The sequence below is a fragment of the Artemia sp. Qi Xiang Cuo genome, chromosome 14, assembly GCF_049724085.1.
Source record: "Artemia sp. Qi Xiang Cuo chromosome 14, ASM4972408v1, whole genome shotgun sequence".
NCBI classification, from domain to species: domain Eukaryota; kingdom Metazoa; phylum Arthropoda; class Branchiopoda; order Anostraca; family Artemiidae; genus Artemia; species Artemia sp. Qi Xiang Cuo.
In genome coordinates this window covers 1,913,229-1,931,063 of record NC_142807.1, presented here as the reverse complement: position 1 = coordinate 1,931,063, position 17,835 = coordinate 1,913,229, and the positions used below count along the sequence as shown (strand labels likewise).

At 33.9% G+C, this 17,835-nt stretch overlaps 1 protein-coding gene across 2 annotated transcripts in view; it reads left to right on the top strand.

The window, feature by feature from the left end:
• The window catches only part of LOC148944032 (chondroitin sulfate proteoglycan 4-like), a 530,325-nt gene that overhangs the window by 269,821 nt on the left and 242,669 nt on the right, over positions 1–17,835 (top strand). For both annotated transcript variants that reach the window (XM_089099784.1, XM_089099785.1), the window contains exon 6: positions 8,491–8,741. In XM_089099784.1, the coding sequence (XP_088955910.1) occupies positions 8,491–8,741 (251 nt within the window). The remainder of the gene's footprint in view (positions 1–8,490; positions 8,742–17,835) is intronic.

Sequence of the window (17,835 nt, the reverse complement as noted above, 5' to 3'; positions counted from 1 at the left end):
ATTCAATTTTCAAACGGTTAAATCTTATGAAGCGCAATTTTTCCCCCAAAAACAAGCCTAAAGATGATTGTTAGGGAAAAAAAGGTACAACATTTCTCTCAATTGCAACATGTTTGTTAGAAGAAGCAAATTTAGAGTCGAGAGTTGAGTGAAATTGAGCTGTATCCGACTCGCAAGATTGCTTTTGTTCATCGATACGTTTGACTCTTGCAGTTAATTAAATAAAAAATAAACAAGTTTTTTTTTAACTGACAGCAAGGAGCGACATTAAAACTTAAAACAAACATAAATTATTCGTATATGAAAGGGGCTGTCCCCTCCTCAACGCCCCCCTCTTTACGTTAAAGTGTTTTATTGCTTTAAAAAGTTGAGTTGTGAGAAAGAGCCAAACTTTAGCGCAAGGAGCGGGAAGTTGAGTTGGGGGTAGCCCGTTTCATATACGAAATAGTTTCTGTTCGTTTTAAGTTTTAATATCGCTCCTTACTTTCAGGTAAAAAAAACTTGTTTTTTTATTTAATTTCTGAACGTCTTTGAATTAATTTTGGTTTTGATTTTGGTTCACCGTACATGAATAATTAAAACGAAACTTGCATATTTATTTTACTTTTTTGGGCTAAATGGCTATCCCAAAATTTTGATCGAACAATTTTGAGAAAAAAGGGGAGGGGGAGGAAGTCTAGTTGCCCTCCGATTTTTGGGCTACTTAAAAAGGGTACTACAGCTTTTAAATTTATTTACGAACATTCTTATTAGTAATAAATAAACGTAACGTACGAATTAACTTACGTAACAAACTTCTATATTTGTGTATTTTTATTACGTATATGAGGGGGTTCACCTCCTCTTCAATACTTCACTGTTTACGGTTAAGTTCGAATTTTGTTCCAATTCTTTAAGAATGAAGGCCAGTTAATTAGAATAAATAGCTCTTTTAAAATTACTAAAAATACTTTAGTGTAAGAGTGAGGTATTGAGGAGGGGACGAACCCGCTCATATGCATAATAATTTCTGTTCGTGTTAAGTTTTAGGGTTGCTCCTTACTTTCAGTTGAAAAACTTGTTTTTTTTATTTAATTTCTTATTGTCTTTTAAATAATGCTGGAAGATCCAGTGCCCCTTCATGGAAATTCTCTTTCCCCATGAAAAATTCCGCTATGCAAAGATCTTCTGACGTAACCAGATTTTCATCTACTGGCCGCAGTATATTAAAACTCAGCTTTGTCCAAGAAATTACCATCTGTTGTGCAAAAAAAAGTTTCACATGTTTTTCCTTATATTAATTATTAATGAAAAGAATTGGTTCATTCCGTATATCCTTAAATTAAATCTCCACCTTTTCATATTCAAAAAGCAAAGTAATCGAGACTGTGAAGCTGTTTAGCAAATGTTGAGAAGCAAATGTTGACACATATATATATATATATATATATATATATATATATATATATATATATATATATATATATATATATATATATATATATATATATATATATATATATATATATATATATATATATATATATATATATATATATATATATATATATATATATATATATATATATATATATATATGTATATATATATGTTTATATATACATATATAAAAATGTACATATATAAATACATAAATATATATATATACACGCACACACACACACACCTATATATATACAAAAAAAATATATATAATATATATATATATATATATATATATATATATATATATATATATATATATATATATATATATATATATATATATATATATATATATATATATATATATATATATATATATATATATATATATATATATATATATATATATATATATATATATATATATATATATATATATATATATATATATATATATATATATTCTCTCAAATCAGAAATTTGAGAGAATTCGTTAAAAACCCAAATTTTGGAAAATAAATATTTATGTAAGTGACGTCATATTTATGAATACATTCGATAAGCATACATACGTCATATTTGCCTCAGTAGTGGTTGTATCATTTTCAATGTTTTGTTGCAGGCAAAATTAACACAAGAAACAAATGATTAACAAGAAAAATCATATGATTGCCATCATATTTATGAGCTCATTTCAAGAGAATAAATTATATCACCCCCCCCCCCCCCAGAGTGAATGTATCGTTTTTATATTTATGACATATGCGACAATACAAAAGGAACTTAGCTAAGTATAAAATACTAAGTTTAATTGGTCTATTTACAATAGGCGCTTTAAGTAGTTTCATAATGCCTAAAGTAAGTAGAGAAAGTAAAGAGAGTAATTATAATGCCTAGAAGACAAATGAAGAACCTAGACCATCAAACGTGACAAGACGAATCCAATCTGGCCGGATCTGACCAATCCGAGAGGCGAAGGTAAAGGGTATTGAAAAAAAAGTCTATAAGTATTGACAAACGAAAATGAAGATGCAGTCAAAAACAAGAATGAAAAACAAAGAAATATCCGGTTCGGAGATAATCAGCAGCAAGAATTAAAACAAGTCAAAACAAAAGTGAAGATCAAAGAAATATGCTGTTACAGTACATGTGACAACAAAGAGTAGAACGAATTAGAAATGAAAGTGAAGAACGAAGAAATATGCGGCTAAGAGATATGCCACAGCGAGAATAAAGAAATATGCGGTTAGAAGACAAAGGGCAGCGATAATTACAAGTGACAGTGAGAAAGCGAGTATGACTGGCCACAAAAACTGCTTAAATAGGTCAGGACTTTAAGCTAGCAGGTTGGAACGCGACCTCGGTAAACTCGGTAAAACTTGGTAAAATAATATCGGTAAACTACTCCTTAAATGAATTAATTGTAATTATTATTATAAGACCTTCTTAAATAATGATATTAGAACCGAAAAACTCCACTTTTCAGGCCACTTACACGAACTTACCGAAGCTTTAAATAAACTAATCAAAATTGCAGCAAAATGTCTTTCCCCCCTTCCAAATATTCATCGGGATTCCATCTGTCCCCGGTGCAGATCCCCCCCTTCGTAGACTTCAGGGCTTTACTAATTTCCTCATATGTAATTGGTGAGATAAGTTTGTAATCCTCCTCTCTGAGTGGGTAGCACGCCTGTTGGCTTAAACTATGAGATATATCGTCCAGTCCACCATCCTTTGCGTTATCTAGTGATTCAAGAGGACACCCTAGACGGTCAATCATTTTGATCAAAAGTTTACATCAATCGATTAATTAAAGCGGGATTGACCGCCTAGGAACCTGTTTGACGCTTGAGTCAAGCGTTGACGGTGATTGATAGAAAGTATGAATGACTCAATCGGTTCCTAGATGGTCAAACATGCTTTAATCAATCGATTGACGGAAGCTGTAGATAAAAATGAGTGACCGTCTAGAGTGTCCTTTTACAAAAAATATTCTGGTTGTCATCCATTCTGGCTAGACAACAAAAGTAATCTACGTATAGAAGTTAGACAGGACTAGATTGATCATTTAGTTACCTTAAATATACAAACTAACACTTAAATAATTAGGTTTAGTTACCAAACTGCAACTTTTGTCTTTCAAATAGCTCAAGATATTCTTTCAATTAATGCTTCTTTCAAAAGCACGGAAAGCGTCGGATAATTTGCTCCAGCCATGTAGAGTATTCCCAGCCAAAGGCAGAGAATCAGGAGATCGCTAACTTGTGCTACGCTGAACATTGTCTACATACGAAAAAGTTATAGACGACACATGATGTTATGAATTGAGGAGAGGGGCTAGGGGACCTGAAAACTGACCAAAATACATTTTTTCCCTAATCAGCTTGAAACTAATCAGTTTCAAGCTGTAATTGAGTGCATACAAAAATTAATTTATAAAAAAAATGTTAAGGTGCATTCCCCCTTCTATCACCCAATAAAAACCAAGCCAAAAAGAGAGGATCTTCTTCCGATAAGCTCGAAACTTACATCACTTATTGATATAAGAAAACTCCTTGTCTTTGTGTATTTCTTATGGCTGAAAGCTAAAAGAGGGTAACCAGCCTCTGTCCTGTGCCCTTTTCTGCTACCCATCCCCTCGAAACTCCCGAGACATCGAGTAAAAATTTTTTGAGAGCCATTATTTTCAAAGACGTTGAGAGTCTAAGACGATCTAATAAGCATGCCCCCTGTGTCGACACCGCTTCACAGCCCTAGTGGCAATTATGGTCTTAAAGTATGCAAAGTACCTATTGCTCACAGATGGGTGTTTCCTATGTAGCCTATAGATCTGCCAAATTAAGGAGTTATATTATTTCAATGCACCATTTTGTTTTTCTCTGGCCACTTCGTTTGGAAATGGTTGCTTGTGTCTATTCCTACTGCAATCTCTTACTAGGTTGCTAGCTACCGCTGTAATCCGGAAAAAGTTGATTATTTTTATGGTGATCTGCTTTGCAACTTTCGATCCTGTAGACACCCCAATTAAATTTCAGGACTAAAGGAACATTAATCAATATATACGATTGAGGAATAAAATTTGCATTAAGATAAGATACGGAAAAATGACAGATTAAGAATCATATAAATTCAAGAGTGTCTGTAGGACGGGGGTCAAGATGACTTTACCCCTAAAGACGACCAAAAGTCATGCAGATTTTCAATTGAATAATATGTCCGGAACCTTATAGTAAAACGTCTTTTAAAAATAATTGCAAAAAACTGCTGCTCATCAAAAATTCAATTTTTTTTCAGAATTTTGAGTATTTAAGTTTTGAACAAAAAAGGCTGAAAAAAAATTTATGGATATTCCCAAAATTGGCCAATATTACAATTTTGTCAATTAAAACAAACAAAAATCAAGTTTAAAAAACGTTTCAAGAAACAAAAATTTCTAACAAAAGTAAATAGACATACCAAAACCTGAGACTATGAGAAATAAAGTCATTTAGTAATTCAAACTTAAAAATTATTAGTAATTATTAGTTATTACTTATTGTTAATTATAAGTATTTATATTATATTTATTATTTATATTATTTAAACTATCATTTATATATATATTTTTATTATTTATCACTTATATTACTTAGTAATGATTAAAATCAGTAATTGTTATTAATGAATGAATGAAGTCAAAAAATAACGACCATTTAGACATGAAGATAACATATAGCCTACTGCAAAACATATATACTGCTATTAAACACATACTGCTGTATACGAATTTACGTAGGAAGTTCTGTTAGGGGGGGGGTCCATTTAGTAATTCAAACTTAAAAATTATTAGTAATTATTAGTTATTACTTATTGTTAATTATAAATATTTATATTACATTTATTATTTATATTATTTACACTATCACTTATATTTATACTATTATTATTTGCCACTTATATTATTTAGTAGTTATTAAAATTAGTAATTGTTATTAATGAATAAATGGAATTCAAAAATAACGACCATTTAAACATGAAGATAACATATAGCCTACTGCTAAACATATATACTGCTATTAAACACATACTGCTGTATACGAATTTACGAAGGAAGTTATGTTGGGAGTGGAAGAGATCATCAACAAAATTCTTTCTTAGTGGGTTAATGATAGAAAAAAAAACATACTGGGCAATATGAATAACAAGTATCCACAAATTAAGAAAAAATTATGATTGCGGGGTGGGGAGGGGGTTCTGGAGGTTCCACCCCGTTTTGTTTGCCCCTGCTGCCATTGATGAATGAATGAATCCTACAACGAACAGAAATCAAGATGAATAATCAAGTCAAACTTTGAAACTATGAGTAGGACCACTGGCTCCCCCAAGAAAGCTCTAAAGGCCGGACTTTCTTTTGCACTTTTTTTTACAGTTGAATAAAATTTTTAAGTTAAAACACTTTTTAAAAGTAATATGCTTGTCTGAAGAACTTATAGCCTGGTTACACTTGCATTATTAGGGAATTACCTTTCGACTATGAAGTGTTGCTTTCAAAAAGAAGTGTTGCTTTCAAAAAGAAGTGTTGCTTTCAAAAAGAAGTGTTGCTTTCAAAAAGATAACGCAAACTGAAGCCCCTCTTTTCCTCATGAGTGACACACAACCTGTCATCACTAGAATCACCCTTCAGAGTTTTTTCGGAGCTTCTTAATAAAATGGCTGTATTTCTGTGCTTGTTTGATGTTTAAGAGGTCTCTGGGTAGGAATGATAAAAAAGTGGCACTTGCGTCCTACCTTTGTTTTGTTTTATTCCCGAAAAAAGGCACTGGGTCTAATCATGTCTGATTTGATGCGTTTTTAAGATTTTTATTACGATATTCCTTGTTTATATGATGATTCCCTAGGAAAAGAGGAAAACAGATAAAACAGGCGTTGCTTTTGATGCATGATTCAGCATCCGGGGAACTTTGCTAAGTCTACGCTGTCTAAGTCTAAGACAGCAGTCTAAGTCTTAAACTATTACAAACCATCCTATGTCTTGATAATCTTTTGCCTTTTCTAAGAAGGGAATCATATTTTCTGTTCCTCTTAGACTTTTTTTTGCTCACAGAGTCTTAGAACAAATCTAGAAAAAAGGATAGAGGAACAAATTATAATTTAATTTCAACGGATTTAAATTTTAAGAGGCTTAAATATGACTTGAGGAAAAATCCGTAGCTTCTGTTTTCAAGGAAATATTCCTTGAATGAGATTGTCAACTACTAATCTCTTTAGAATTCAATCTTGTAGATTCAAGAATATTCATTTTCTTCAATAGACTATTTGAAACATCGTAATGAATCTGGAATTGAGCTATAAATCAGCTAAAGTCTTTTAATGACCTTCCTTTCCCATCTGAACTTATATCCTGCCATTTTATTTTCTCAGAAATGGTAAAAAAAAATATGGAACATCAAGATAAACTAAATATTGAAGATCAATATTCTAAGTGAGTCCTTTTCGGTTGCTCGACCGCAGCATATTAATAGCATACACTTAAAGCTAATACTAACTGATTCAATATATGTAAGCATATATGTCAGCATTCAGGATTCAACAACTTTACTAAAAATGATTCATTCTGGCTTGACGACTGGTTACAAATAAAGCACATATATGCTTGAAAAACGCAACCAGTATACATTTACTAAATTATAAAACTAACCAAATCATCACTGAGATAAACACAAATAATGAACAATAAAAAAAAAGAGATAATAATAATAATTACTGAATAATAAATTATATAAACAAAAATATGTAAGGCATATATGCAAGCCTATAATTTATTCAATCAGAAGCAACACTTAGCGTTAAGTATAATAAAAGCGCTGCCACTGTATTTTTTTCCTGGGCCACTTCATGTGGAAGGGATGGCCATTTAGACTTTAGAGGGGCCTCAGTTGATTAAAACATGAAAGTTTTTGAAACTGTTGGTCTTAAGATTTAGAAGTTATTAGGGTGGAAGTAGTCCACCCATTGTGCTGTTTTGCTATCCGCCCCTCCCTGTAACTCACCAATGATATCAGATCAGAATTTTGATATAGTCATTTTTTTCAAAGTTGTATAAAGTTTCAACAAATTTTCAAATAACCCCCACCACCTCTGGGGGCTACGGTTGTAAATTGTGCAAAATGTCAGTTGTTTACTGACTGGTTTTATAGTAGGGAAAGAGGGGGGAACGTTTAAACTTGGGTGTCCAAGTTGATCGAAACTTTCAGTGACTTTGGCATTAGTCAAAGGGAATATAAGTTGGTTTTTAGAGGGGGGATTTGTGTTTAGAAGTCTAAAAATGGGCCAAAATTGTTTTTCGTTGAATGCTTTGAAACTCACTGTCGTAAGTATTAGGGCTAAGAGGAACCCAATGAGCAAAAAATTATTTGTGGATATGGAACCTAAAAAGGCCAAAGAACCTTTTCCTGCCCTTGGGATAAAAGAAACACATTGCAAAAGAAAAAAACAGGGCCTGGAAAAGGGCCATTTTGTTTCCAAAAGATGAGATTTTTCTACAAAAGAAAAACTTTATTTTGAGGGCATGGACACACGAAATTGGGGTCCAAAAAGGAACCAAACCTTGTTTAAATAGAGATATGGGCCCCCAAATTTTGAACTTGAAAATAGTCCAAGAAACTATTTTCTTTCTGATCGGCCTGAAACTTACAAGAAAAGTTGCCTGGTATAATGCTACTAAAAATTTTCTTGGGAGATAGATGGTTTTTAGGGGCAATAGTACTGGATCAAAACCTTAGGATTTATATAGATAGATCCTTGAAAGGATAAACAAAATTCAGTGGACCCAAACCAAGGTGTCAGTAGCTTTTTAATTGTTTTCGGTTTTTAAGGTGTCTAAATATTATAAAAAAAGAAGAAAAAAATTGATAATGGTACAAACGATACAGACTGGAGTGGGACACCTATACCAATATCAGTTGCCATAAGATATCAGTGATTTTCAGTATTTTTTTTTTTAAGGGATTTAAAACTAAAACTTAGCTCAGACTTTAGTTGTAGGGAATTACACATTATAATTCATATCTCTGTCCCTACTTTCAGGCCGGACCTTAGGGTTCCATGATGCCAAAGTTACTCAAAATCTTGCTCCAGATTGTGTCTGGGAATACCCCTGCATATCTGATCCCTGCGTCAGCAGTGCAAGCTGTGTGCAAGAAGGTACTCACAATTTCCAGTGTATATGTGACTCTCCACCATGTGTTAAAACTGATTTTGCGAGCAACACTTTTCGTGTTTACATAAAGCAGAGCGGAATGCCTGATTTGGAGATTCTAAATTTATCACCCCTACAGGTAACACCTTTATAATAGATTCATGTTTTTGAACATACTGTATAGTGAGTATAGATGTAGTGGAATATAGCGAGGTAGATGCTAAATAGCAAGAAATTTTCCAATGTATTTTGTTTCTACCTCGATAATAGAACAGATGGTATATAAGCTAGATGCTGCGATAAAACTTCAACTCTGCTTCAGTAGGAGAGTGCAGCGCTGTCTAAGTTGAATGTAACTAATATCTTCAAAATGCTAAACACGTCTATATTGGTACCAAAAGACAGTATTTGGGAAGTTAAACAAGTGAGTAGTCTCTGCAATAGTTTAAATCCACTTGGACCGAGGAGCCAGAGCAAGCCTACATTTGCAGTCACAAAGGAACTGCAGCCTACATTTGTGCCAGCAAAAGAATCTACAATTGTCTTAACCAAATTTAACTGCTTTCTCATAAGCTAAAACAGATCTTTGTTATTATTACTGGATGTCAGGTTGTCCAAATTAGATTATAAATCGAACATAATTAACATTTTCACGTAACAACCACCAGTTTACTGTCTAGGCACTACAGTACTTGTGTCAACATCAGCAAGGGAAAGTATTTCTGTCTAAGCCATTGGCAACTATTTCTATTTTCAATAATTTTTTTTCTGCCTTATAGAATATCTTCGTAGAAGATAACTATCATATTCTCTTTGAATTATTATAAAGTAGCTTTCAAATAATCTTATCCCTTGATCCAAATTTTGGGCCTTGTGTTGGGTTGCTGTAGCTTAAATCGAGCTCTTGTCTCGTGTTACCTAGCAGAGATGAATACCGCTTAGCCTATGGGACTAAGTATTATATTAATGTCTCTAGCAGCTGTATTTCAGTATACAGAAGTGTTCTATTTCAGTAGCAGAACAGGCTTTTACAAGGACCTGTAAGAACCTATACCTCAATAGATAGACGAAGTGTTTATTAGCATAGACATCTAAATCTATGACTGTGCTTTGCTACACATTTATTCACTGCTCCCTCTTTTACCCTCTGTTTTTTTAAGAGTTTAAATTACCATTTCAAGTTTCACAAAAATAGCACCAACTACTTGGACCTCCTGTCTTCAACAATGTATCCAAATTGCAAGGGCATCTATTTTCCAGTCACTTCAAAATAAGCATCTCAACTAAAGGAAATACAAACTGTTTATCCCATGTTATAATACAGGACTCAATTATCAGTAATGAAAATTAATCATTTGCTATATATTCGTTCCAAGACAAAAAATAACAAAAGGTTATACGCAATTCACTTTACTATAACTGGTAAACTGACTACAATTTTAACTTTTTTAGCTTTTTATAAGCATTTTGGAGGCGAAATTGGTTTGGAGCTCACCTGAGAGTAATGACAAATAATTGATGATCGTTAATGGTAATTGAGTTCTAGAAAACAACCCTGCTACGTATATGCCGTTATATACTATTTATCCTGCTGTTGGGCTAGCATGAACACCGAAACAGCAGAATAATTTCCAAAAAAAACAGACGTTGCTTTTGTTTTGAATTAAGTACAAAACTTTAATTAATACATATTGAAAGACGCGAATCTTGTCTGAAATTTGATTTTAGCAATGTTTAACGTTCAGGCAAACGTCTTTGGTTAGATTAGTAAAATTTCAAATTATCAATTTATAAATCTATAAATGTCAACTTAAACATAACGTAACATGATTGTAAAAACGAAAAAAAACGAATCGATCTAAAATTTTGGACTCATTCCTAAAAGGACTCGAGCATTTGGACATTGCTTACTGAAAATTAATACGAGTTATGGAACACCACATGAATGCAAGACTTGCAAACAGAACGTGCGGTGAGAATTAATACTAGCATTTCTACAGTACATTATATTTGGGGTTGAAGTCCTCCCCAAAAAGACGCTGAGAGAGATTGACGCTTGGTTGTTATTCCAAAAAGGTGGCTTTGCTTTTGAAGTTATCCTTTGAAGTTCTTTGGTCAAAAGTGTCAAAGAAACCGTCATGGAGGGGCTCAATTATTGCCTAATTTAATAACTGGAACAGAAAGTCCTTAGTCTAATTAAGCAAATTGCAGTAACGAAAGAAAACTTGCCAACAGAAGGTGTTGTGAAAATTTATGCTAGCAATAATGCAGCACTGGAAAGCCAAACTTGAAAACAGAATGGCCGAGGAAAAAAGTATGAAAAGGCTGAAAAGCCAAATTCTAAGGCCACAGATCAGTGAGAGTAGAAACCATAAATAGGCAATAAATAGAAATGCTAATATTGGACCGTCCGGTTGTATTACCTATCCCGAAATAAAGCTGGAAATTTTCTTCTTCATAATATCCTATTTCATATATAAAGCCCAGTGTTTCAGTACAACATTTCGAATTCAGTGCTCTTAATTTATTTTTGAAGTTTATTTGGCTTTGTGTTTCCACAACCCTTCTTATCGGAACTCCTGGGAATCTCATTTGCTGAAAGTTTGTTAATTCAAGTGTCAATCTCTTTGGAGTGTATAAAGCCTTTTCCCACCGTATAATGCGACAATGCAAAGCTTTTGCGGAAGGAAGAGTAAGAATTAGTGACAGAATTGAGTCCAATCCGCAAATGTAAATACAACAGTGCAGTGAGTGTTTTGAGAGCTCTCATAGTCTCACACAAATGGCGAATAGATATATACAAGGAATGGATATAAGGAGTATTGCCATGAAATTTCCTTCAAGATTTGGTCAAAGGACCCATGGGAGCGAAATTATAGGGTAATAACTTGAGGATTGGCGCCCCTCGACGAAAATATAGCCTAGTAAACGACACAGCATCCGCACGGGATTCTTATTAATGGACAATTCAACTGGGCTTTTCAGTTTTGACGGGTGTTTTCGAACTGAAAAACTTCTTCCTAGCTACTATGGGTTGCCTCCCCGAAGTAGCATAATATTTTTAGGCATGAATATATAATGAGTCGGAGGTAATAGGCCAAGTGCTGAAAACCATTTTGTGACCAAGATAGGCCCAGGATTGCAAAAAGACTTCATTCAAATTGGAGGTCCCAGGGAATTCTGCGGTCCGGTTCTAAGCCGGCTTAAGCCCTTCGGTGTAGACTTGAAAAGATATGTTGATCCCCGTCACTGGTATCCGGGATAATTGGTTTTCCTCAGGCCAAAATAATTTCAATGTTTAAAAACATAAAAATTACAACTTGGAGTGTTACGACGTTAAAAAAGTGACTATCGTTTCGACTTTTTGACTGATGAATTCAGATGATTCGAACTGGACTTATTAAGAGTTCCAGAAGCTCATATCCCATGGGTAGGAAGCATGAAATTAGGGGATATAGAATTTTTTTACTCCGGCAGGAAGGATGGGGTACATAGACATGGAGTAGGGCTCATGATGAATAAGGAAGCTGCTAAGTCTTGTTTAGAGTGGGAAGATATTAATAATAGAATACCAATTCTTCAATTTATGACTAAAAAGTTCAGGGTATCAGGGTTCAGGGTATAAAAGTTTCAGGGTTCAGTTATAGTAGTATATGCCGCTGTTGAACAGGCTGACGTAGATAATAGTGACTCAGATGAATTTTACTTACAGTTACAGGAGCAAATGAAAGGGTCCTAGGTAGAAATATGGTGTTTTTACTAGAAGATTTTAACGCCCAGGTCAGTAGAAAACGGGATACATGGTATCCTAGTCTAGGTAAATTTTCTGTAGGAAAAGAAAACAGTAACGGCTACAGATTTTTGCAATTTTGTAGTTATAACAATCTAGTTATAACCAATACGCTGTTTGGTCATAAAATGGCTCATAAGTTAACATGGTATTCACGTGATTGTAAGATAGCAAACCTTATTGATTATGTTATAGTAAACCGAAGACTGGCAGGATCAATACAAGATACTAGGGTATATAGGAGTGCCGTTTTGAATTTAAAATAAAAATCACCATCTAGTAGTAACTAGGGTTAATTTAGAGCAGAAATTTCCGAAGAGGAACTACCTCCCAGGAAGTTATTTGCTAGACTCGAGGCTGAGTATTCAACTTTTCAGGAAAAGTTGAATACTAAACTTAAGAGTTTAAAATTTGACAGTTTGGATGAGGGTTGGAATAATTTTTGAAAAATTATTTGTGAAGTTGCTGAAGGTGTCCTAGGGAAGAAAGCTAGGACTGCAGCTAAGAATATTAGTGAAAAGGCTATATGTTTAATAGAGAGGAGAAGGGGCTGATAGAGATACAGAGGAGAAATAGAGAGGGGCTTGATAGAGAATAGAGAGGAGAGGAGAGAGGACCTCTTGGAAAGTTATGATATTGGTAGTTTCCAGGATGAGAATTTGACAGAAACTTTATAGGAATAGTTGAATACTAAACTTAAGAGTATAAAATTTGACAATGTGGATGATGGTTGGAATAATTTTAGAAAAAAAAGTTGTGAAATGACTGATGGTTTCTTAGGGAAGAAACTTAAGACTGCAGCTAGGAATATTAGTGAAGAAGCTTTAGAGAGGAAAAGGGGTGTGTACAAGAATTATCAAAGTGATAGATAATATGAAAATAAAAAGAAAGTGGGAATAAAGTGCCGAGGATCTGGAAGATGCAGCTAGATGAAATAATAATAAAATATTGTTCTGGCACGTTAATAAATTGAGAGGGAGTAGTTAATTCGGACTTGTCCCAGTTAAAGATAGGAACGGGGCCACAATTAGTGATAAGGAATGAGTTAAAGAGAGATGGGTAGAACATTTTGAGAATCTGCTAAACCGAGATACAGTTTAAAGCAAAAGATATAGAGGAAAATGAAAAAGTTTGTGATACCTTGGATGTGAAGGAAGATTCGTTTTGTGTGAAAGAATTTGCGACAGTAATAACAAGACTAAAAAATGATAGGGCTCCAGGTGCCGATAGTATGGTAAATAAGTTTCTTAAATATGGTGGCTCTAAGGTTAGAAACAAGTTACTGGAGATTATGAATATGATTTTTGAAAAAGGGGAAGTACCTAACGATTTTAGGAAAGCCTTTATTAAAGTAATGTATAATTAGTCTGGTCTCTGTAGGTATCAAATTAGTTAGTAATATGATACGTTTTAGACTGAGTGATGTTGTAGACAAAGTTTTAAGAGAAGAACAGTGCGGTTTTAGAAAATGTAAAGGATGTGTTGACCAGCTTTTCACTCTTAGGTTAATAATTGAGAAGTGCCTTAGTCATCAAACACCTTTGGTCCTCAGTTTTATAGATTAAGGACAAGCATTCGATTCTGTTGATTGAAGAGCTTTAGAAAAGGTTTAATCCTTTGCTACGAGAATAACACTGCTGCGGTTACGGTGGGAAATGAGGTTAGCAGCTCGTTTTGTATCAAATCAGGAGTTAAGCAGAGTTGCGTTCTATCCCCCTTTATATGGATCATTTTGATGGACTTCGTCTTAAGGAGCACAGGAAAGGCAATGGGAGACCAAGCAATCAAATGAGGAGGAAAAACTCTCCTGGACTTAGATTATACTGATGATTTAAGCATCATAGATGAAAGAAGGAGCAAAATGAATGAATTTTTAGATGTTTTGAGGGTTCAGGGTGCTAGAATAGGTTTGGAAATTAATGTTAAGAAGACTAAGTCACTAAGGCTAGGAATAAGTGACGATGAAAAGGTGTCGTTGGGTAAAAGAAAAGATCAAGAGGGAAGCTCCACTTACCTCGGTAGTATTATTAGTAAAAAACAAAAACGTGGGAGCAGTGAAGATATTAAGAGTAGAATAGCCAAGGCTAGGGTGTTTTTTCTCAGTTAAAAAAAAGCTTTGAAGAATAGGAATATAAGTCTGCAAATTAGAATATTGGAAGGTACAGTGATGACAGTGGTCATATATGGCTCTGAAGCATCTGCGCTCCGAAAATCGGATGAAGATTTACTAGATGTTTTTTACAGAAATTGCCTTTGGATTGTTCCGGGTACCCAGCTAAATGACCTTATTTAAAACATGTAGGCTGTACGAAAAATGTGGTTCAGTCCCGCTTTCTAGAGTTATAATGAAAGAAAGGTTGGGATGGCTAGGGCCCATTCTGCGGATGAAGTATGACAGATAGCCGAAGATTGTCCTTTTCGGCCAACTGTCTAGGACTACAAGGAAAGCAGGTCGTCCTCGTCTGGGGTGGGAGGATGTGATAAAGAAAGATTTAAAGTAAATGGGAACTTCCTGGTAGGGTGTAAAGAGTGAGGCAGTGAATAGATTGGGATGGACGAAGAGCGTGCGTAGCTGCGTTGGCCTCAGGCGGCTTGGTGCCGCGGTTGTTATTAGTAGTAAAAGTGGCAAAGCAGTTTATCCAAAACATAAATGATTCAAAACCCGAATTAAGGGTCTTCCGGCCACAAAATGTCAAAAACTCTATGAATATCTTCGCATTTTTATTTCCATGTAAAAGCAAATATATCCAATCCCCAAATATAAATAAAGGTTTAAAATTCGAATAGAAAACAAATGTAAATAAACTTAACCTTGTATGGTTTCATTAAAAGAAGATTTAAAGAAGATGTAGCATGTCAACCTTTCTAGCAACATCTTTGTGTTTTCTGAAAGGCTGTTTTTATACATGATTCTGGCTTATAATGTCTTTTTTTTAAGGCTGGATGTTCCCTATCGCAACTGCAGGCACATTTTTTCAACCTTTCGGACGCTTCGTTTAAAACGCGTTCTTTGAGATCTTGATTCCATGTTTTGTAGCATGAAAAGAGGCACTAAGTGGCACATGGGACATTGAAGGGAAGCCCAATGAGTTTAGGCCCTAAAATAGAATACGAATATTTTTATTTCCGATACAACGAGCCATATTTCAAGCTTTTACGACCATCCGTTCTGTACATCCGTTCAGAACGGGCATCCGACCATCCGTTCTGGAAATAACATAATACTGTAGAAACGCTTTACAGCAAATCAACGCTAATCCCTTGACTGCAATCAATCTGTTTTTTTTCTGTTGCTGTGATTAATGGATTCACTAAACACAACTTTTTTAATAGCATATGTTTTACTTACTTAATAATAATCACATGTATTTTGGAGGATATAAAGCATATTTTCAAGAAGCATTAAGGCCGTTTGATACCTTTAAAATCATTTTGCGAGTCTCAGTGTCGGCTGACCCTCTGAAAAACATAATGTGAATTAGAAAATTTTCCTAGCACCAAAGAGAACTCCCAAACCAGCCAAATGGCTCAGATGATATTTCCTTAAAATTTTGAAAAAAAAAATCAGTTGGGAATCTTGCATTTGTCCGTAGTTCGAAATGCTCAGGAGAGGCTAGTCTAAAAAAAAGAAAATATAGTCTTCTGCTAATTGTTAAGCAAACCTATGTACTTACAGCATGAATAGTCAAAGGGGATAGTACCACAAGGAACTCTCAAATATACCAAATTACTCAAATGGTATTTCCTTTTAGGTGATTTTTAACGTTTTCTTAGCTGAAACGTTTCAGGGACTGCCGTTTTCTGATATTTGAAAAGAAAATTCTACTCCGTTTAATCGTAAAAATAAAATTCACACTTTCTAATGATGTAAGTTTCATCAAATCTGAATATCCCTTTCTCCGGAACAGAACGGGAGAAGTTAAATGATTTTCCTAAGATTTCCAGGAAAGTAGGTGTCAGCTTTAGTTTTCTGTCGTTTACTCGGGTCTCTTATCCAGGCTCTACAAGTTATGACAAGACTGTCCAATCAATTCTAAATAGTTTGGCAGAGCAAACTAAAGTCATGTATAATGTACGAAATAGGGCGTTTTTTAAGGTAAATTAAATGAAAAGTTTTTTCTTCAACTGAAAGTAAGAAGCAGAAGCAAAACTTAAAATGAACAGAAATTACTTCATACATGTGGGGTAGGCCTATGATCTCTTAATTTATGAAAAAGGAACTCCCAAATTATAAGAGGAAATCCCTTCCCCCCGCTCTCTGTGGAAAATTCCCCCAAAAAAATTCTCTCGAATAACTCTCCTAGCTGAACCAAATGGCTATCTCAAAATTTGGTCGGATTTCTTTGGAGAAAGAAGAAGCATGAGTGGGGGGGCTAGTTACCATCCAGTCTTTTTGAAAATTAAAAAAGCCACTTTTAATTTCCGTTTGAATGAGCCCTCTTCCAATTTCCTAGAGCCATTGGTTCGATACGATCACCCTGGGGATAGAAAAAAAAATTCCACACTTTTTAGATAGGAACTTGAAACCACTATAGTAGCGTGTTCTGATATGTTGAATCTGATTGTGTGATTTATTAAGATTACCGGACGATTGGGGGCGTATCCCCTTGATTTTGAAAATCAGGCGAAAGTCCTCAGGCTCGTAACTTTTTCCGGGTAATATTAAGCTAAATAATTTTTCATTATGTTTGGATTTGGCATAAAAATCCAATCTATTTAATACATTATTTTTTTTATCAAAATTCTCTATTTTAGAGTTTCGATTGCTATATGCCCGAGTTGATGGTTACTTACAGTTCGTTACCACAAAGCACCAATCACCTTAAAGCACCAAGGATGTTAAGTTAAATAAACCCATCTTAGGTCTATATACCCATCATACCCATCTAGGCCCCATATACCCATCTTAGTTGTATTCATACTTGAGAACGACGATCTTGGAAAACTTTTCTTTTGATTTTTACAAAACGATGTATTTTTTTTATGAAAGTAGGCCTACAGCATTTTGTCAGCATTGCAACGTTCATGTAATAAACAAGTAAATTCAATTCATCATATTTGACAACGCTTTTTCGTCCATAATAATTCAAATAATGACAAATTCTTGATTTACAAGGACAACGAAACCTTTAAAGAAAAGCTTAAACATCTGAAACTACTTAGTTCCATACTTGGCCAGTTCTTAGCTGTTTTTCACCTACCTTTTTTTCTAAATTTTGCGTTTGCTACTACCAAAACAGATATATATATATATATATATATATATATATATATATATATATATATATATATATATATATATATATATATATATATATATATATATATATATATATATATATATATATATACATATATATATATATACATATATATGATTTCTCTTGCGCTTTTCTTTTTTGGAAGTTTGAGTTTGTAGTGGTTTTCAAACAAGCTTGAGGAT